General features: G+C 47.1%; 1 protein-coding gene across 1 annotated transcript; it reads right to left on the minus strand.

The window, feature by feature from the left end:
* Positions 1–4018: 4018 nt before the first annotated feature.
* Positions 4019–8469, minus strand: LOC111149233 (superoxide dismutase 3). The gene is made up of 2 exons (XM_022506183.1): positions 8400–8469; positions 4019–4828 (listed from the first exon to the last, which is right to left on the minus strand). The coding sequence occupies exon 2, from the start codon at positions 4810–4812 to the stop codon at positions 4072–4074; it is 741 nt and encodes a 246-aa protein (XP_022361891.1). The 5' UTR covers positions 4813–4828; positions 8400–8469; the 3' UTR covers positions 4019–4071.
* Positions 8470–21336: the final 12867 nt, after the last annotated feature.

A 21336-nucleotide genomic window follows, 5' to 3' on the forward strand; every position in this document is an offset into this window, starting at 1 on the left:
TCTTTTTTTGTTACCTGAAATAAACATTTGGTAATTTTCCTGGTACAGATGATTATCTTTATTATTTGCACCATTTTCTCTCTCCACCCTCGCTGCAGGCCAATGATACAGGCTGAGCGTTCCTCCTAGCGCATTCTAACAACTTATCAGTTGCAATCTGTCACCTAAAATTATTAGATCATATGGCAGTCGTGAAAATTATGGAGAATGTAAAGATTTTATGCATTCAGTCAAAAATGCCAGATCTAAAATCAGTTGGTTTATTTCCTGCAGTCTTTCAAGTTGACCAAAGCACTCACTGATTTGCTCTATTTTCTTACGTTTTTAGTATTTCTGTATATACACGCACTGAAAAGCCCCACTCGGAAAAAATTCACTGCAATTCTGAGAAAAGCTTATCCTAAACATCTAAAGATAGCATTTCTAATTATTGTCTACATTGTGTTTAAACTGTGCAAACTTGAGCATTATTCTCACTTTACCAGCTGTGTCTAGGTAGAGTCATTACATCAAACGCTTCTAATTTTACAAAAAGAAATCAAAACAAGTGTGTGTTTAAGTCTCAGTGACAAATGCAAACCCTGTGAGTCAAACAGGCAAACTGATTAGCAAGCTGGCTGGGAAGTCAAAACAGCGAATATAAGGAGATTAACAAAACAGATCTGTAAGATGAGAGGAATAAAAATAGCCTCCAGGGGCCAAGTGGGGTCCAGTGGGCGGGTTTGGTGGCACACATCAGGTTCTGTGCCCCAAACCAGATGCCTGCTTCCACTGCTCACCATCTTCCTTCCTCTCAGAACAACCCCGCCCCACCACGACCACCCCCTGGGGTCAAAGTTCATCACAGCCAGTCTCTTCACCGATGCCAAAACTTTCTTACAAACCTAAGTGAAAGCAACCTTTACTTGAATCCTTCTAGTTGCGGGACCCTCATTACCTTACAAGATAGTCTAATCCATTCGTAGGTTAACTATTTTTCTGCCGTTAGCCATTGTTATTAAGTGGACATGTACTAGATACTTAGGCCTTCATGCTATGCTATATACCCGTCACAAATAACACTTGATTTCATCCTCAAAACAGTATGATGATCTTACTTTATAGATGAGAAAACCCAAGCCCAGAGAGGTGGAGTGACTTACTCGGGTCCCACAGCATCTGTGGCAGAGGTGGGGTTCCAAACAGTCCTTTGTACCTGAGCCTGAGCTGTCAACCACCCTGCTGAATGCATTCCTTTGCCTTTACAGTGAACTGTAATTGACCCTTCTATTATTTCCTTTCTTTGTTTCTTGTCTCTGGAGTCCCACAGAATAGTTTATCAATCCAATTCCCCTTGATGGACAGAAAGGAAATTAAATGGGTCTGCTAGGGGGCGCCTGGGTGGCTCAGTGTGTTAAGCCTCTGATTTCGGCTCAGGTCCTGGTCTCAGGGTCCTGGGATCAAGTCCCGCATCAGGCTCTCTGCTCAGCGGGGAGCCTGCTTCTCCCTCTCTCTCTGCCTGCCTCTCTGCCTACTTGTGATCTCTATCTCTTTGTCAAATAAATATATAAAAGCTTAAAAAATTTTAAAAAAATAAAATAAATAAATGGGTCTGCTAGGGTGTCTCTTTAGTCTTGGGGGGGCAAAGATAGTGAAAAGGGAAACTAAGAACGGAAGGTGCTATGATGTGAAAGTTTGTATCCCCTGCCCCTCACCCACCCACCCACCCCCTGCCAAGATTCATACATTGGAAACCTAATCCACAAAAATGATGGTAACAGGCGGTGACACCTTTGGGAGGTCCCAAAGTCGTGATAGGGGGAGCCTTATAGAAGAGGCTCCAGAGGGATCTCTAATTCCTTCCTCCAAGTCAGGACACAGTGAATGTCCATGGTTGTGAACCCCAAAGAGAGCCCTCATCTGACTATGCTGATGCTGTGATCTTGGACTTCCAGTCTCTGGAGCTGTGAGAAATCTCTGTTGTCTATAGGCTACTCCATCTGTGATATTTTGTGATAGCCCAAATGGACTACAACAGAAGGTTAGCACCAGCCTCCTTCTAAAAATAAGTCCAAACCTCCCTTGATGATTCTGAATTAACCTATAATCGCAGCAGCAGAGTCGAAGATGGGGTGTTGGGCATCCATCCATGCGGTGTTTATGGCTCCACTGAGTGTCCTATGTGATTCCTGCCCTGTTTTCACAACTTTTAATTGTGGGGATAGGCACGCACATCTGGTGAGATCAGGATATTTAGAGACTCCATTTGCTAGTTCCCTTTTAGGGCTGATCTGCACAGTTCTGGCTAATACTTCAAACCAGTGAGAACCAGTTGGTGGAGCAAAGCCACCAGGCAAAAACCTTGCTCTCTGGTTGTCACTTTGGTTCAAGGAAAGATTTTTAAATAACAAGTTAGTCCTAGTAAGAAGCAAAAATAACCACTGGGGATGGGTTTCTGGCTAAGGTTCCATTTGACTCACGGCCTTAAGAGTCTGGGAGAAATGGAAGCTGCCTCTGAGTAACAGGGAGAAAAAGCTACAGCTACAGAGTGAGTCGGCCCAAGAAGTGAGTGTTTTTATTTAATCAGTGAAGGTGTTTAGGGGCACTGGTGGCTCGGTCAGTTAAGCAACGGACTCTTGATTTCAGCTCAGGTCATGATCTCTGGGACCTGGGATTGAGCCCCACATCAGGCTCCATGCTCAATGTGGAGTCTGCTTGGGATTCTCTCTCTGTTTCTCCTCTGCCGCTCCCCCTACTCAAGCACACACTCTCCCTAAAACAAGTAAAATCTTTTAAAAAATAAAATAAACAAAGGTGGATAACACTTTCTGTTCTAGTCTGTGTATAGATTATAATTTTTAAAAAGAGAGGCTGAACATCCAAGTCAAAGCCTACCATTGGGCTCCATGGTTCTTGAAGTCAAGAAGAAGAACGTTGTCCTTGTCTGGGTCCTGGAGAAAGCCAGCAACTTCTGACAGCAATACCAACCTCCCTGTAAACTGCCCACTGGACTGCTTCACTGGCCCTTTCCCCAACATCTGGGAAATGGACCTCGGGCTGCCCTTAGAGGCACATGCTGGGAGATGCCAGGCCCAGTGAAGTGGCATGAGCTGTGTGCCAGGTCGGTGGCTCCAGCCTGGGAATTTCCAGGAAGCTTACTGCAAATAGATGTCCATCTTTTCCTTTGGATTCCGGCCCAGGAAGCTGTCATTTTTTTTCCCCCCTCTCACGTTCCTGAGTGATCCTGGTGCCCTCCATTCTCGGAGACCCACGGAAGGGCAAGGCAACCAGTGACTGAATACCGCGGCCAGCAGACTTGGAGAGAGGAGGATAAGGAGAAATCCTGCACGGATTTGGGAAATATCTTTGCTATTTCCGAAGAGTAGCTGAGCCTGGGAGCAGAGCCTCAGACAAACAAAATAAGTAACCAAGGCCCCAGTGCAAGTCTGAATTGCTGAGTTTTAATGCGAACACAAAGATTGCCAAACAGCCCCCAAAGGAGCAATTCTCTGCGGGGTGGCAGTGGGCGAGCGACAGACAGCTGAGAGGACACGGGGCAGGGGTGCCTAACCGCAGGCTCATTTGCTGGCATGGTGCACGACAGGCGGCTAGGCGGGCATGGGGGGCTGGGTAACCCCAGGAGGGGTCTCAGAGCTCCTAGAAGGAATCGACGGGGTGGGAAGAGCTAAGTCCTCGGGGCAAAGAGGGATTTCAGGGCTCCTGGAATGAGGGTGGGGTGACAGGGTGGGAAGGAACCTCGGAGTGGGGGGGTCTGGGAGGGTAGATAGGGTATTTCAATACCTCCACGGGCCCTCAGAGCTCAAGATGAGTGGTCTCAGAGGGCGGGGGCTGCCTCCTGGAAGCAGAGGGGTGTCTCCGCATACGTGGTTGGAGGTGTCGGGGTGGAGGGGATTTTCCGGGAGACCTCAGCCATGGCAGCCCTGGGACCCGGCCTGTGGGTGTCTCTGGGAGCAGAGGGAGAGACTTGTGGCAGGCAGGGGACAGGTCTGGGGCGCGCGCGGAGGGGAAGGGCGTCGGGGGCCACGGGGAGGGGGGGATCTCTGTGACCCCGGCGACCACGGAGGGGCGCTCTCAGGCGGTCTTGCACTCGCTCTCGCGCCGCCGCTTCTTGCGCTCCGCGTGCTCCTGCGCTAGGCGCGCCCAGGGCAGCGGCCCGCTCAAGCCCACTACGCAGCAGGCGAGCCGGCGGCCCGCGTTGCCGTTCTCCACGCTGGCCGGGTTGCCGCCGCGGCCCAGATCGTCCTCGCCCGCGTGCACCACCACGGCGCGGCCCACGATGGAGTGCGGGCCGGCGAGCGAGGCAGCGAGGTTGCCGCGGTACTTGAAGAGGCGGCCGTCGCGCACGGCGAAGTTGCCGAAGTCGCCCGGGTGCTGCGGGTGTGGCACGGCCAACGGGTTGTAGTGCGCGCCCGTGGACTCGCAGCCCTGGCTCAGGTCTCCGAACTGGTGCACGTGGATGGCTCGGCTGGAGCTGTTGGCCTCGGCCGGGAAGCCCTCCAGGTCGAAGTAGGCCTCGAGCCGGGCCCCGGGCGCCAGCTGCCGGAAGAGCACGAGGCCGCTCACCCGTGGCTGCGCGGTGTCCAGCGTGGCCGACGGCTCCACCCGGCAGGCGGCGTGGAGCGCGGCGTCCGGGCCATCGGCCGCCGCCTGTCGCTGCGTCAGCTCCTGCCAGATAGCCGTCACTTTCTCGTGCATGTCGCGGATCTGCGCCGCCGTGCTGGAGCCGGGCTCCTCCGGGTCCACGCCAGGCCAGGCGCGCGAGGCGGGGGCCGCCAGCAGCAGGTAGGCACACAGCAGCAACAGGGCCAGCATAGCCAGAGTCGGTGACCTGTGGGCACCCCCAGGGGTGGGGCGGAGCGAGCCTTAGTTGCTGGCACTGGGGAGCCTCTGGACTCTGGACCCCAGGGGCTTCTTTGCCCAGTGGGCATTCCTGCCTTAGCTCCTGCGTCTCAGGCCCTGCCGCGCTCCAGGACCTGGGTTAGGTGCGGGGGTTGACACAGTCTTGGGCAACTCGTGGCGATCTTTTTGAGCCACAAGTGTGATCATAGTCCTTTCCAGCCCTGGATCCATCACATGGATGGAGTCTTGGGGCAATCCGGGGAGCACCTCGGGTCGGGTGAGGGTGGCCCTTCCAGACCTCTTGCCTCCCCTGATCACCCCACCACATCCCCTGCCACTCTGGCCTAGCATCCTTCCTTACACACCTACTGAGACTAGCTGCCCCTGCCTTCTTGGTCTTTGCACCAGCGATGCCCTCTCTCTGAAGTGCCCTGTCCTCTCTTTGGCGCGCACAGTAGACTTGAAGACAGAAGCTGAGTCTTACTCATCATCCCCAGCACCTGGGCCTGCACCTGGCTGTAGGACACCTTTAATATGTGATTGTTGAATGAGGAATTCATGGAGGGACAGACATGTCATCAGATCATTCTAACGCCCTCCCTGTGACTGAAGATGGAAGAGTCTTGTGCTGGGGAAGGACAGAGGAAGGAGTACCCACACTGCTGTGTGAACTCCCAGAAGGCTTCCCAGAGGAGATGACATTTGAACTTGGTCTCATAAAGCAAGCAGTCTTTGAGCTGAGCCAGGTTGGAAGCCCACTTCAGGCAGGAGGCACAATGTGACATGTTCACAGCCTGTGAAAGGGCATGGTTTGTTTAAGGGGTTGGGGGAAGTTTTGTGTGGCTAGAACATGGTGTGTGCAGCCAGGGAGGAGGGAATTTAGAGCTGACCCTCAGGGGCTGAGGGTCTAGGTTTGCTGTACTAAGTAAGGACTGTGGATATTGGGCTGGGCTGGGGGGGCGGGGGGAGTGGTCTAGAGCCAGTGGAAATTTTAAAGCAGAGGGCAATGAGATAGTTTTCAGTTCATTAACCTGGATGGGGAAAGGATATGGGCTGGTCTTTGGGGTTGGAGGGAAGAGGGAAGATGGAGTGGGAATAGCCTAGCAAGAGATGGAGACACAGAGAAGGAAAAACGGAGACAGCCGGAGGGAGATGAGTTGCCTGGTTGCCTCAGGGGAAAGCAGACCTAATGAGGGCCTTCACCAAGGTGGAGGCAGCAAAGATGGAGGGGCATGGATTTGGGAGACATCTTGAATAGCACTTATAGTGGGGATGGAGAGGGAGCGGTAACAGCCATGATGATGGGGTTCCCAGCAGGGAAGACAAGGCGGGTGCCTGCTGGTAGGAGGCCCTGAGAAGTTGGGAGAGAGGCTGAGTTCACCCTGAGCCCGCTGAGGGTGAGAGGCTGGTCAGTGCCCAGGTCGGGTATCTCTTTGGTAGCCGTTTGGAAATATGTGTCTGGCACTTGGGAGAGGCAGTGTCCCTGTGAGAGGTTTTCCATGTTGACTGCACATTGGATTCTGACTCTAAAAGTCACATGCCCAGTCCTCACCCAAGAGATTCTGATTCAGTGGGCATGGATTACTATTTTTTTAAAGCTCCATCAGAGACTCGGGGACTCAGCCAGGATTTTGGAGTCAGACACAGACTCAGATCCCAATCCCAATGTGTGCTAATCACCATATTGTGGGGAAGTGACTGACTCTGTCCCAGCTCCCCACCAGATAAGGTAATGTCACCAAGGATCACGGTGAAGATTCAGTGAGATACTATCTGGCAGGTTGTCTTCATAGTTTTAAGTCTGTCCTCACGGATCAGTGCTCTCTCCACAGAACTGGTTTGCAGGTCGGCCGTGCTTTCAAAGGCACGTGCCACTTGAAAAGCAAACTCCAGGGCGGGGTGTTTATTCCTTCTTGTAACCATTACAGAAAGGCAATCTAGTATGATGATGAAAAGAATGGGTTCTGGGCTCACTATGAGTGTAGAGCAGCAGAGAAACTGCTGGACTGAAAGTTAATTGAGCTCCACCTCTCTTCTGAGCTTCAGTGTTTTTATCTGCGAATAGGGATAATAATACGGACCTTCGAGCCTTGCCTTGAGGTTTCAGAGAGACAGTGTGAGGGGCTAACATTTATCAAACACACCTACAGGCGCTGTTAAAAGCACTTTGTCTGTATCGAGTTACAGAAGCCTTCCCTGAGCCCAGTGGGGTAGGCGTTACTCTTATCCACCTTTCAAAGAGCAGGAAACTGAGGCACGGAGAAGTAAGCCTCTTGCCCAAGGTTACAGCGTCAATAAACAGCTGACGGCAAGATTTAGAAGTGTGTGGCCCAAGCACACTGAACAGCTGAAGGCACACAGCACAGAGCCTGGTTAGGTAGGAAGTTCCCGGTATCTGGCAGCCCTTAGCGACCGGAGGGAAATGTGGATAGAAGTTTCAGGATGATCCGCTGAGAGACGCTACTGAGGCCATGAGAGAAGGAGGTGCCCAGGAAAGGCTCCAAGAAGGAGGGGCAGGAAAGGTAGAAGTCCAGAAGGGCAGGTCAAGGGTACCACCACCTCAGACAGGGCCTGGTATGGGTTTCCCCATACTCCCCACTAGAGCCCCAGGGAGCGGGTCCCGCAGTGAGGAACCAACCCAGGCCTCAACCTCGAGCTCTCCAGCATCATCATCGCCTTGCCCACCCCTGCCAGCAGTCCTGCCCCTCGGAGGGCTCTGCCAGTCGGAAAATTCTTCCTTAAAAACAGAGCAAAACCAGATTGTTTGGGGTGTGTCAATGAAACTTTCTATTTTGAGAATGCTTGGGTAATACTTAACATTCGAAAGAGATCCTTTTCTCTTTAAAGAAAAAAAAATTCTTCTGCAACACTAGGTGAGCCCGGACTCTGTGGTTCTAAACCTTGACTTCTACCGCCCCCCCGCCCAGTCCACGGCAGGCTCACCCATCTCACACATGCACACTGTCCCTCTGAGATTGAGCTGTGAAAGACCATGTGGTTTGGCGGGGCAGGGGGGGGTAGTCTGTGTGCCTGGTCTGGAAGAGAAGACAGCTTATCAGAAACAGAGGACCAAGGAAGCCACAAAGGCTGTGCCTCCTTTCTGGGTCTGGATCTCGGAAGACGGTGGCCCTTCCGACATTCCAGTTCCTTATTCCTAGAAGGCACCCTGGAGATGAGTCTGAGCCAGCCAGGCCCTCCCACCCATGCCTCCCCCAGGAGGTGGCTGGGCCCTAGTAGGTCCAGGCACCGGAGGCATGCAAGAGAGAGAGGTGGCCTTCTTCCCTCCAGATTTCTCTTTTTTAACCCTAAAGTCTGCGGGGACAGTTCATCGCAGGTGCAAAGGACAACAGCTCCTTTCTCTCCCAAGGCCTCCTCCCTCATCCCTCTTCTACCTCCCCACTCATCCCTTTCAGAGCAGCCAGGTTCTGTCCTTCAGTGGGTCCCTCTCAAAAAGATGATCAAGCGCTTTTCCAAGCAGAGGCCAGACGCCCCGCCCCAGTTCCAAGCTCATAAAAAGCACCCTCGGAGAAGAAGGAAAGGAGCTTCAACCAGGCACCCACCTTTCCAGCTCTTCCAAAAGAGCTTGCCTTCTGAGAAGTAGGGAGCAGCACCCAGTGTTCACAGGAATGCAGGCAGACTCCTGAGGCCGGGCTGTTTGTGGGTGTGCAGGGAAGCCAGCCCACGGGAGTGGTCACGGCCAGGAAAGCCAGCCATTGGGCTGACTGAGGGAGGGTCAGGAGGCCCTGTCCCCGCGTGTGGAATGGCCTGGCCCCCTCCTCCTCTGACTCCACCCTCCTCTGTCTCCAGCTCCACCCTCCCCACGCCTGGGTTCCCCCGCCAAGTTTTCCTTCTTGTGACTTCACTGGTTTGTGCAGACGTAGCCAGTGACCTTCAGCACACAGCTGGGAAATAAGAAGTCGGCAGAAAAGAGCCTTTTTGGAGAGGTGTACAATGGCCTCTTTCTTGCTCTCCCCTGATTTCCTCTGCTGTTGACTTATGTTTGCCGGATGCTACTAGGAAGGAAATGGGCCCCTTGCAAATATGGATGGTGTTTTGTCCTGGAGCCCTGGTGCCAGCCCTTTGAGAGGTGGGGGGGCATGTGGGTGGTGGTCACGTGGGCCAGGCTGCCCAGGCCCAGCTGTGTCACTTCCCAACTCTGCTCCTGCTCCCTCAGGGGCCTCCCCTTCATCGTCTGTAAAATGGGGATCTGATGCTGACCCGGCGGTCGGCATACAGTCATGCTTTATCATTCAAGTTATGGAGGAGTCTTCTAAGAGTGTGTGGCCCAGGGAACCGTGAGCCTTGTCCGCCCCTGCTGGCCTGCTCGCCTTTGTTGCCACAGTCTTTCCTCCATCATGGCAGCCCCTTCCCAAAACAGAAGCTTTTCTCTCCCAGAAGAGCCCACAGGGGAGAAGGCTGCCTGTCTGCCTGCCTGTCTGCCTGCCTGTCTTCCTTCAGCAAGTGGGCTGTGGGCGCTCACTCCAGGCTGGGTACCCAGAGCTGCATGAGCCCCTGCCGTCTGGGGCTTCAGACCCTGGGAGGGAATGGTGATGTCAGCAGATCCATCAGGCTCAGAGTGGGGAGTGCAACTGAGGAGGGATGGCCAGGGGGTTGGGGGAGGGGGGCTCCTAGAGACCCAAACACTAGTCTTGGCAGCCCGAAAGCTTGTTCAAAATCTAGACTTCTAGGCTCCACCCCAGGCTGAGTGAATCCACTGCCAGTTTCCTAGAACTGTTTTGTTTTGTTTTTTTTAAATTGGTCATTCTGGTGTGCAGTCAGCTTTGGGAACATCTATTCCCGCTTCCTTTGGCAACAGCACCTCAGTTTTCTGCTTGGAAGCCAGGGCTCATTCTGTGCAGGAGGTATTGACTCCATACCTCGCTCCAGACGTGGGCATGTGACTAACCAAAACATTGCCTTGGTTCCAGGATAATTCAAAGCCAACAAGATGCATTGACACTTTTCCTGGAACTGCTAGAAAGACTAGAGTTATTGCCGCCCCCTTGACCCACTAAGGGAGGATTTGTCTGAGGAGAGAGCCAATGTGGAGGGAAGCAGAATAAAAGTTGAGTGAAATTTGGACCTAATGGCAGAGTATGAGGCCCTGGATCTAGCCACACCTGAACTCCGTTTTAATGATGTCAGTCAGTGTATTCTCCTTTTGCTTAAGTTGTCTGGGTTGGGCTTTCGAACTTGCCCCTGAACACTTTGCAAAATGCCTTCTCATATAGCATTTCATTTAATGCTTCTATTAATGCTGTGGGTTGGGTATGAATTTGCCCACTCGGTAGATAAGGAAATGAGGTTCAGAAAGACTAAGTAATGGGCCCAAGGTGGCAGAGCTGGAAAATGGCAAAGTCAAGATCTACACTCAAGACTCCGATTTCTAAACCTGCCTCCTTAATCATTAGACTTTACAACCTCCTGGCCTGTGAGATGAAGGGAAGGAACAACAGGCAAGCCCACACCCCACAGCTTTCTCCCAACATCAGTGACTGCCGCACCGCGAGCTGCTGAACCACTGACCTCTCTTTCATTTCGCGTCTGTTAATGTATAATACAACAAAAAACCCAAGTCAGGCTTGTAAAGGCAGCAGTATTCGGAGATGCGCTCAGAAGTACTCCCATCAGTGAGAAGAGATCTCTGCCAGAGAACTTTGAACTTCTTTCATGCAGGGATCGCCCTTGTAGTTTCCCTTTCATTGTGTTCAGAAAACCCATCGAATGAAATTCCACCTGGAAACAGAGTGGTTCCCATGAAGGGGAAATTCCTGAAAGCAATAATTAGGGTTTCAAGGTTGTCTCCTAAAAAGACCAAATTCTGTGTGATGACAGTTTACCCAACGCGAGTACTTTCGACACACCTGAGAAAATGTCCAAGTGTGTCTTTCTGCCTGAGGTCGGCCCAGAAACGCCAAGGGGAGCAGAACTGGAGTCTGGGAACTATGTGGTTCAAGCTCGGATCTTGGCATTTTGTCCAAGTACCTTTGGGTGATACAGGGGAAAGGAGGTCCTTGCTAGTTAGCTGGGCAGGGAGAAAAGAAACATCGTTCTTATTAATAGTGATAAAATCATAATATCTTGCATTTATGAAAGTGCCTCTTGTGTCAGGCACTTGTTAAGCAATTTGCTTGCACCTTTTTTTCTTTTTTAAGATTTTATTTATTTATTTGTTTGAGAGGGAGCGAGAGAGAGAGCACAAGAGCAGGGGGGAGGGAGAAGCAGACCCCCTTCTCCCCACTGAGCAGGGAGCCCGATATGGGCTCAATCAAGGGCGCTGGGATCATGACCTGAGCCGAAAGCAGATGCTTTACCGACTGAGCCACCCAGGAGCCCCATGCCTGCATTTTTCATCTTATTAAGAGCACAGCCCCCCAGTGAAGAGGAGAGATGGCATTCTGTGTCCCAACGCCACGTTCTGGCCGGCTTCCTTCTGTCTGTGAACGTGGCACCCTTCTGTTCAATTGTCAGGTCAGTGCGTGTGGATCAGAAAGTAATGAAGGCCAGCCAGAACCAGGAACTTCTCAACTCATTATACTTGGCTGGCCGTGTGAGGAGCACAACCAGTGAGAGGGCATGAAAGGAGTGCCTTTTCCAACCAGAAGCTTAGCTTGTGCAAAGTTCTTCTCTCAGGCAAACACCAGAGTGGAACCCCTCTGGGCTAAGTTCTTCGTGGACTCTGACCCAGCCTCCAGTCCCTCCTCCTGCCTATACCTGTGATATGAAACTCAAGTCATTCCTGCTTTGCCCTGTGAGAACAAGATAGCAGTGTGAATAACTAAAAAGTCTATCCAATGTAGTGCCAGCTCAAAATAATCGCACAGTATATTTCTCTTGGGAAAAGAGAAGCATTTCCAGCTGACTTTCGAGACATATTTATTTGAAGATATTTGCCAAGCCCAGGGGCCCCCTGGGTCACTCAGTCTGTTAAGCATCTGACTCTTGATTTTGGCTCAGGTCATGATCTCAGGTTCATGGGATCGAGCCCCACACTCTACACGAGTCTGCTTGAGATTCACTCTTCCTCTGCCCCTCCCCCCCACATTCTCTCTCTCTTCTCTCTCTCTCTCTCTCTCTCCTCCCTCCCTCTCTCTCTCACACACAATAAATAAATACATAAAATCTTTAAGAAATAAATAAAAATACTTGTCGAGCCCAGCAGCCACAACTACCCCTCCCTCTCCTTGCTACCTCCCACTATAGATGCTGGAAGGCCAGACACTTGCTTTCCCAGGATCCCTTTCAGCTAGCAATTGGCCTGCGACCCATTTATCACCAGTGAGATATATAACTAGATGTGGCTTTAGGGAAAGCGTTTATGTTCATTTTTAAAAGGACAGAAGTGTTTGGTGCTACCTCTTTCCCCTTTCTCCTGCCTTGAATGTGGGTTTGACATTTAACAATGTGACTGCTACCTTTGGACTCTACGTTGGCAAGAATGAGAACAAAAGCCAACATGCCCAGGGTAGAGGAGGGGAAGAATCTAGGTCCTCAAAAGCCTCACCAAAAAAAAGTACTAAAGAAAAGAAAAGAAAAACTGAAAGGAAAACTGTGCCTCATTGAGCACCTGAACCAACCCCAGCAAATCCCTGGTCTTCTTGTAGAGGAGAAGAGAAACCCCAGTATGTTTCACTGTTAGTGGGTTTCTGTTACTTGCAACGGAATTCATGCCCAACAATAGAATCATGTGCCCGACCCTTCAGTGGGCACCATGACTATGAGATTGTAGAAATCCTAGCTTTACTTCAAGCAGCAGATAAGTCTATTTGGGGAGAACAATATATGAGAGACCCTAGCATCCTCCCTGTGTCACTCCCATATTTTATAAATAATGAAACAGACCCACAGGAGTTAATTGACTTGTCCCAGTGTCACACCCATTAGGTGTAGAGGAAGGATTCATGCCCAGATGGTTGAGTTTTCTGACTGCCAACCTTCTACCTCATCAGTTCTGAGACTCCCATCGACCATCTCTTCACTTTCCTCACACTACCCTCTCACACACACACCCTGCAGCTCACCATGAAGAGGCAATAGTCTCCCCACTCAGGTGGCATTGGGCCCAGGCCCTTTCCTGCACACCCACAGAATGACCAAACTCACAGAAATGATGGGCAGAAAAATTCCAAGGAGCTTGTGCAAAATGCTCAAATATCGCAACATGTAGAAAATTAAATCTAGAGGAAAGGTGTTAGAATATTCTCTACTCCTAAGATTATGGAAAATTGTTGCTGGAAGGATCTATAGAGAAAAGAGAGGTTCTCTGACTCAGCCTCATGTTTTAAAAAAGAAATTAGAAAGTCTAAATGCTAACAGGCTATTCAGAAAGCCTCAGGTTCAAGGCCCGGGAAAGAAAATAGGGAAGCAGCAGTGTGATTCACTCAGAAAATGAACCCAATATGGTTCTGGCCCTTCTTCAGTGATGATCTCACGTGGAGTGGCTTGGAACTCCCATCACAGTTTCCACATTGGCATCACCCACCAGGGCCATTCATGGGGGCAGCAGCATCTGGAAGATTGGAGCAGTTAGAGCAGTTAATAAATTGAATTAATTTTGGAACAATCTAATAAAGCAATGAGCCTTCTCATAGTACTTCTGGGCCCTGGCCCAGCTGTGCAGGACACCATCTTGCCCTTTCTGGAGAGAACAGGAGAAATAAGATCGGGTTTTATGACATTCTCCTCACAGTGGAGAGGTAATAGAATCTGCTGGCAACTCTGTCCAGGGACTAAGCATGGAACTTTCTGAGTGTTTCCCTCAACTTTTGTCCATTTTGGTGGAAGAGGCTTTTCACACTGGTCTTTCTCCACAAAACTTACATCAAAAGCAGGAATTTATCTCTCATTTGACTATTTTCTTCAAAAGTCAAGGCAAAAGAGATGCGATCTAACTGCTGGTTCAACTATTTTATTGTACTTATGGAGACATGTTTTAATAATTACAGCATTGTTCCAGTTGGGTTTTATCAACCAGAATAAAGTTATCTTTTCCTTTGTAGGCATATATTCACTGTAGAAACACTAGTACAGACCTGGAATTGCATTTACAGTTGAGAGCATCCATTTGTAAAAGAAAATGGCTGTGCGTAGCCTGAAACCAGCGTTCCCCCCCCCCTTTTTTTTTAATTCTAATCCTCAAAGTTAGATCATCTCAAACAAAACTTGAATATTTACAACAGGGATTTAAAACTCCAATGCCTTTGGGGGCCAGACAGGTTATATAATGAATAAAATGGGCCAGGTATATGTCTTCTCATTTTTGTCTTCAAACACACAGCCTTCTTATCTCCATTGTGTCTTCATGTTGTAGTGGAGAAAATATTTGCATCTCATTGAAAAATGGCAAGTCAGCCCCAGGGCCTGGGCACAGCAAATAGGAGTGAGGATCATGACACCCGGGAGAGAACATGCCAAGTCTATAGAGGGCAGCAGCCGCTCCACCATGTGTTGCCATGTGTGAATGCAGCTCTGTTATCACCAGATCTTCCATTTCTCAAGAGAGGCCAGAGATTCAGTTTTCCATGCGATTGCTCTCATTTTTTAAAAAGCAGTTCGAGGGGCGCCTGGGTGGCTCAGTGGGTTAAGCCGCTGCCTTCGGCTCAGGTCATGGTCTCAGGGTCCTGGGATCGAACCCCGTGTCGGGCTCTCTGCTCAGCAGGGAGCCTGCTTCCTCCTCTCTCTCTGCCTGCCTCTCTGCCTGCTTGTGATCTCTCTCTGTCAAATAAATAAATAAAACCTTAAAAAAAAAAAAAAAACAGTTCGGTAGTGTTATTTGCTGCCTATAGTAGATACATAGCAACAATAAAGACACAGATAGACTGACAGTAAAAGGATGCAAAAAAGATACACCATGTGAGCAGGAAGCATAAAATGAGCATGATTATATTAATAGCAGAAAGAGTAGATGTCAAGACAAAGACTGTTGCCATAGACCGTCACAGAAATCAGACAGTTCATGACGATAAAAGGCACATTTATCAGGAAGCCAGTAATTCTCATGTTTATATACCTATTAAAAACTTTAGAGGGCGCCTGGGTGGCTCAGTGGGTTAAGCCGCTGCCTTCAGCTCAGGTCTTGATCTCAGGGTCCTGGGATCGAGTTCCACATCGAGCTCTCTGCTCAGCAGGGAGCCTGCTTCCCTCTCTCTCTGCCTGCCTCTCTGTCTACTTGTGATCTCTGTCTCTCAAATAAATAAATAAAATCTTTAAAAAAAAAACTTTAGAATACATTTAACAAAAACTTATAAAGCTAAAGAGAGAAATAAACCCATGTCATAGTTGAATATTTTTAATATACCCTCTTATTAAATGATAGAAGAAATAGTATATGCATTATATGAACATTATCAATCAACATGACTTAAATGATATTTTCTCAACAGTTGAGAATAAATGTTCAAGTTTACATGAAGTGTTCATATCCTAGTGTATCTTGTTTTCGTTAAATTTTAAAAGGTTAAAGCTTTAGACTATGTTACCTGGTTGCAATGAAGTAAAAATAGAAGTCAACAACAATGAGAGATCTAAAAAATCCCCAAATATATGGAAATTAACTGATGCACACTAAATAATCCATGAGTCAAAGACAAAGCCATAAGAGAAATTAGAAAATATTCTGGGCAAGTCATAATGGAAACAACATATCAAAATTTGTGGGATGAAGCCAAAGCAGTGTTTAGAGGAAAATATATAACTTTAAATGCCTATGTTATAAAGATACTAAGATTTTAATGTTATGAAGCTATAAAACTAACAACAAATTAAACTCAATGTACGTAAAAGGAAAGAAATAATAAAGGACATAAATCAATGAAATTGAGAACAGATAAACATTACAGAAAGTTTAAAAACCAAAAGTAGGTTCTTTAGAATTATTATAAAATTGGCAAAGCTCTAGCAAGAATAATTAGAGAGCTCTGAATTACCAATAAGAGAAATGAAAAAGGTCATATCATTTCATATAGCTATCAAAAGGAAAAGTAAATATTTTGAACAAATTTATGTTATAAATGCAATAACAGATAAAAGGGAAAAATTCTTGAAAAACTTAACAGCAAAATTGACACAAAAGAAATAGGCTAAATGGCTCTATATATTTAATGTCTATTTTGTAATTTAAAAAATTCTCCTCACGAAAAATGTGTAGCCCAGATGGGTTCACTGGTGAATTCTACCAAACAGCAACTATTTAAGACAGAAGTTATACCAAACTTACACAAACTCATGCAGAAAATAGAGCAGAAAATTCTTCTCAATTTATTTTATGAGGCTAGCATAACCCTGGAACCAAAATCTTGACAGACCAATATCCCTCGCCAACACAGAGAAAAGTTTCTCAACAAAATAATAGCAAAAGAAAATATATATGGAGGGGCACCTGGGTGGCTCAGCCGGTTAAGCATCTGCCTTCAGCCCAGGTCATGATCCCAAGGTCCTGGGATCAAGCCTCACATCAGACTCCCTCATCAGTGGGGAATCTGCTTCTCCCCTTCCTTCTGCCCCCTCCCCTGCTCATGCTCTCTGTCTTCTGCTCTCTCTCTCAAATAAATAAATAAAATTTTTAAAAACAAATGTTTGCTCTTCAAATGACACCTTTATGAAACTGAAAAGATAAATCACAGACTGGGAAAAAGTATTCCTAATACATATCTATTAAAAGATTTGTATCCAGAATATATAAAGAACTCTTACAACAGCATAAGAAAACAGTCCAAATTTAAAAACAGATCAAAGATTTTTTTTAAGATTTATTTATTTATTTATTTGACAGAGATCACAAGTAGGCGGGGTGGCAGGGGGAAGCAGGCTCCCTGCTGAGCAGAAAGCCCGATGTGGGGCTCGATCCAAGGACCCTGAGATCATGACCTGAGCTGAAGGCAGAGGCTTAACCCACTGAGCCATCTAGGTGCCCTAAAAATCGATCCAAGATTTTAACCACCGCTTCACAAAAGAAGTTACACAAATGGTCAATAAGCATCGTTTATTGGTCATCAGGAGAATGCAACACAAAATCACCATTGAACATCACTCTATATCAGTCTACTTGCTAAAAATACAAAGACTGACAATGTAAATGTTGGTGGGATCGTGGATTAACTAGAACTCTCATACATTTTGGTGGGGCTATAAAATGGTACAACCACTTTGGAAAACTGATTAGAAGTTTCATATATGGTCACGTATGCATTTAACATGTGATCTGATCATTTTATTCCTAGATATTTATTCAAAGGAAATGAAAATGTATGTCCATACAAAGACTTTAGAGCTTTAATCATAACAGTTCCACTAGAAACATCGCAAATGTTCATCAGCAGGTGAATAGATCATTTGTGTTGTATTTCCATGAATGAACACTATTCAGAAATAAGAAATAAACTACCGGTACATACAACAACATGAATGGATCTCAGAATATTTAACCCTGAGTGAAAGAAGCTAGACACAAAATAGTGCATACTGTATGATTCCATTCACATGAAGTCCCGGACCAGATCAACTACTCTACTATCATAAAAGTCAGAACTGTGGCTTCCTAGAATGAGGTGAAGGGGCATTGGATGTGGGTGTGTGTTAGAATTACTGTAAAGGGACATGAGAAGTCTCTCTCGGGTGATGAAGTGTTCTACATATTAAATATAGGATTCTTACATGAGGGTTTACATTTGCCAAAGATGCATTTTATTGCCTATAAATTATACTTTGATAAATTTGAGAGGTAGAGACATTTATAAATGTTAGCAGAATGACAAGGTTGGCAAATGTTGGGCTGATCTCATTGGTGTGATACTAACCTCAAGTTCAGGATCTTTCCAGGCAGTCATCTAAACGGAACTTTGCATTGTATGTTGCTGGCCTTAAAATGCAGTCTTGGCGAGTTTGAGATCTAATGAGCCAGCATTCTAGAATAAAAAGAGAAGTCTTCATTACAGGGATGGTTGTCTTATTGAGGTATTAAAACAACTGAGACCATTGCAGGACACACTCTTCCTGAGACATCAGGATTGATGAGAGCACTGCTCTTGACTTGGGGCTAACTAAGTTGGCACCTCCTGCCAGCATTTACCACTCTGAACCTTGGGGTCCTCATATGTAAGAACAGGGACAGGAATTGTGTGAGGATTAAATGAGATATGTACATGAAAGTAATCAGCAACATACGTGGCACGTGGTAATCATCCATTATGCACTTTTATTACTTGTTTTTAAGGATATTTCATTTATACACTGAATTAGGAAATACACAAAGGTGTTAGGGTGGGGTTAGGAAGACAGTTGTGAATAAAAAATTAATTTTTTATATAATCACAGGTGACTGTTTATCTCCTCTTTAAGACTCAAGAGAGTCTGGCCCTTTTTGTTTCTGTATATTAGCTAGATCTTCTTACATTGCAGAAATGCAACTCACATCAGCTTCAGCAAATGAGCTTTTATTTGTTCCTGCAACTAAAAAATCCAGGATCTTATATTCCGGTAGCTCTACAACTCCTAGAAATTCCAACAAAATCTCAGGCTGAGTCTCACAGAACCTATCTGGGCCACATTTGGACATCTGAGCCAACTACTGAGGATGGAATACGAGACTCTGTCCTAGCCCCACCCCGTTAGCCAGGAGTTGGGTCAGCACACTAGAACCTCCTGAGGAAGGAGGGAAAGACATAGTTCCCCAAGGAAAATGCAAGTGTCTCCCTGTTCCATCCCAGCTCCGTACCTCTGACAGGTGGTTCCTAGTCCTACAAATTGCTCTCCCCTAGGCATGCCACCTCCAATACCATGGAAGTTTCTGCATAAGCAGATTAGTGTTCTGGGGAGAAACCAACTCTTGTGAAGCCTGCATATTGTGGGATCCTGTCACTTGGTTTTTACATCCATTCCCAGGGTGGCACTGTTTCTTGAAATTCCTAAGAACGTTAGCTCCACACTAACAAATAGACTATTTCAAGATGCAGCCATGATTTTGTTTTGCTATTAAACCCACACTGGAATCTTCTTCTTCCCATTTAAACAGAGTTTGGGTTTCCTTCAGCACCGCCCTTCTGTATAGTAGAGGTGGCTCAGTTGGGAGGAAGAGAAGGGAGGATCTGTTTCTTGTTTTGTTTTGTTTTCAAATATTCCATTTTTACAAGTGAACTGTTTGGTCCCTTAGGAAACATTAATTGCTTCCTGTTATGAGACCAGTGAAGTAGGATGAATGAATTAGACCATTCAGTTGGAAGCCATAAATGTTAGCTGAATGGACAAGAAAACAAGCTCTCCTTTTTCAAGTCGCAGCCAGAAAGTGCTCACCCCAATGTTGGCAGTAGGCTGGTAGAATCAACGGCATCCTTTTGTACTTTGGAGCTTTCCATATTTTTGCAAAGCACTTATACAACCTGTGCATAATCCCGCTTTGGGTTCCCTGTGATTATCCATCCCTGCTTTTCCTTTTCCTTTTGTTCAGGTATCCAGCTCTACCCAACAGGACCCAGGAGCTCACCAAGGAAATTTTCTGATTCATCTAGTTTAACAAGCACATAGGGTTCCCCAAGGATAGCCAAGTAGAAAGATGGAATAATCTGGGTCCCTGAGGCTGTGATGGTTCTGCACCTGTGTCTTTTTTACCTCTGGACTTGCACTCTGTGATTTGTTACCTAAGTCCGTGCAAGCCCAGGGTTTCTTTTATATGTAGCCCAAACTAGTACAGCGTCCCCTGTGAGAAACTGGCCTTTATTCAGACAGTGTTCAGTAAAGAATGCTTTTTCCCTTCCCTGCTCTGGGCACCAGAACTCAGACAGCAGTTTTCAACTAGATCAACCCAAGAGGAACTGACAAGAGTGCCTTTGGCGGCAAATAACAGAAAATATGATAAAAAGTTGTTTCAGCACTTAGATATTTGTTGGTCACTTAGAACCAAAGGTCCACAGCTGACAGAGTGACTCTCTTAGACCACGTGGTCCAGAGACTTCCCGTCTCTCTTTTCCAGCACCATCAGCATGTAGACTTCTGACCTCATGCTCTTGCCTCATTGGTTGCTCTTTGGCTTTTACCCATCTAGATGTGACATCTTAAGCAAGAAGAAGAACATAGGGGAGTAGCAGCACCGTATGTCCCAGATTTCAGTCTATGTCTCATGGTCACAGGGATTCCCTTGATGCGTAAGAATTTGGCAGAGCAAGTGTTCTTAGCTGAACCTATTGCTACTGTAACAAAATTGAACTTTCCTTACTAAGAAGGAAGGGAGAATGTTTATTAGGTAGGCAGTTAACAGTGTCTGCCACATGAGTTCAGATTCATCATTAGCCCTTTCAGGAACTAAGGATGTTCTTTAATTTAGAATTTTATAAAGAAAGCAGGAACATTGGATGAGAAGGACTAAGCTCGTTCCATGGAATTACCTGCTCACAGTCAAGCTTAAGCATGAATAAAGAGGCCCCCAGCTAGAAACTCGAGCTCCTTCTCGAAATTTCTAACCCGTGGCAGATGGGGCTGTCACTCAGCTGGATAGCTGAGCCTCAGGACTCAGGGCCTGGCAAAAGTTTCCCTGGGGTCAGAATGCTTGAAACCTCACGTCCCCCAAATTCCATTGGTCAAAGCAATCCAGGGCCAAACTCAAATTAGCTGGAAGGGTGTATATAAACATATGAGAGGAGTTTTAATGCTCAGAATTCCACACGGATGAGAGGAGAAGGCACCGAACATATCACTTGCCTAGCTCCCGACTTGACTGGCAGTCAGTACCCAGGCCCTCCCTACACCAGATTTATTTAGGAGATAATCCTCACGTAGGAGGCCCGGGTGGTGAAACAGGGTTGTGTGCAATTTGGGAGTCTGGCTCAGAGTCAGAGAGAGTCAATAATACCCTTATTTCCACTCCACAGTTCCACATATGTGTTTAATAATTCATTCCTTGGAAGGGAGATGAGGTTTGTTTTTATGCATTGGAAGAGAAGGTAAAGACATGGTCTCGTTCTGCTTTGGCCAAGGCAGACTTCATGACCACTTGTAAGAGAACCTTATTTAAGCAAAACGTGTTGATTATTTTTAGCATAACTTAAGCCCCGGGAGACTAATGAGGTGTTAACAGTGTGTGTTAATTATGTGATTTTTGTTGTCTTCATTAAAGTTAAGATCCTCCATCCTATTTGCCACCTGAAATCCCAGAGGAGCTCCATTAGTCTTCTGACCCTGGCATCTTTTCGTTCCCCGCAGCTCGCACAATCACGTAAACATATTTTGCTTCCCCTGTGGAGAATCAGATGAGCGCAGCTCGCTTGCTCAGAAGACCTCGGATACCCTCGCTTCAATTCCTATCCATTCTTCATCTCTGTCATTAGCTGTTGGATCTTACAGGAAGCTCATGGTGTAGGAAGCTAGCGACATTAGCTCATTTTTGATCATCTAAAACGGACTGTCCTTCAACTCCCAGAAAACTGCCAGAGAAGCCAAAAACCCAGGAAAGGAGAAACACAAAAATCAGCTTTCATTGCTTTTCATGGCATTTTAATTAACCAAGGAATT

The sequence above is a fragment of the Enhydra lutris genome, unplaced genomic scaffold, assembly GCF_002288905.1.
Source record: "Enhydra lutris kenyoni isolate GAN:26980312 unplaced genomic scaffold, ASM228890v2 scaffoldscaffold21, whole genome shotgun sequence".
Lineage (NCBI taxonomy): Eukaryota > Metazoa > Chordata > Mammalia > Carnivora > Mustelidae > Enhydra > Enhydra lutris.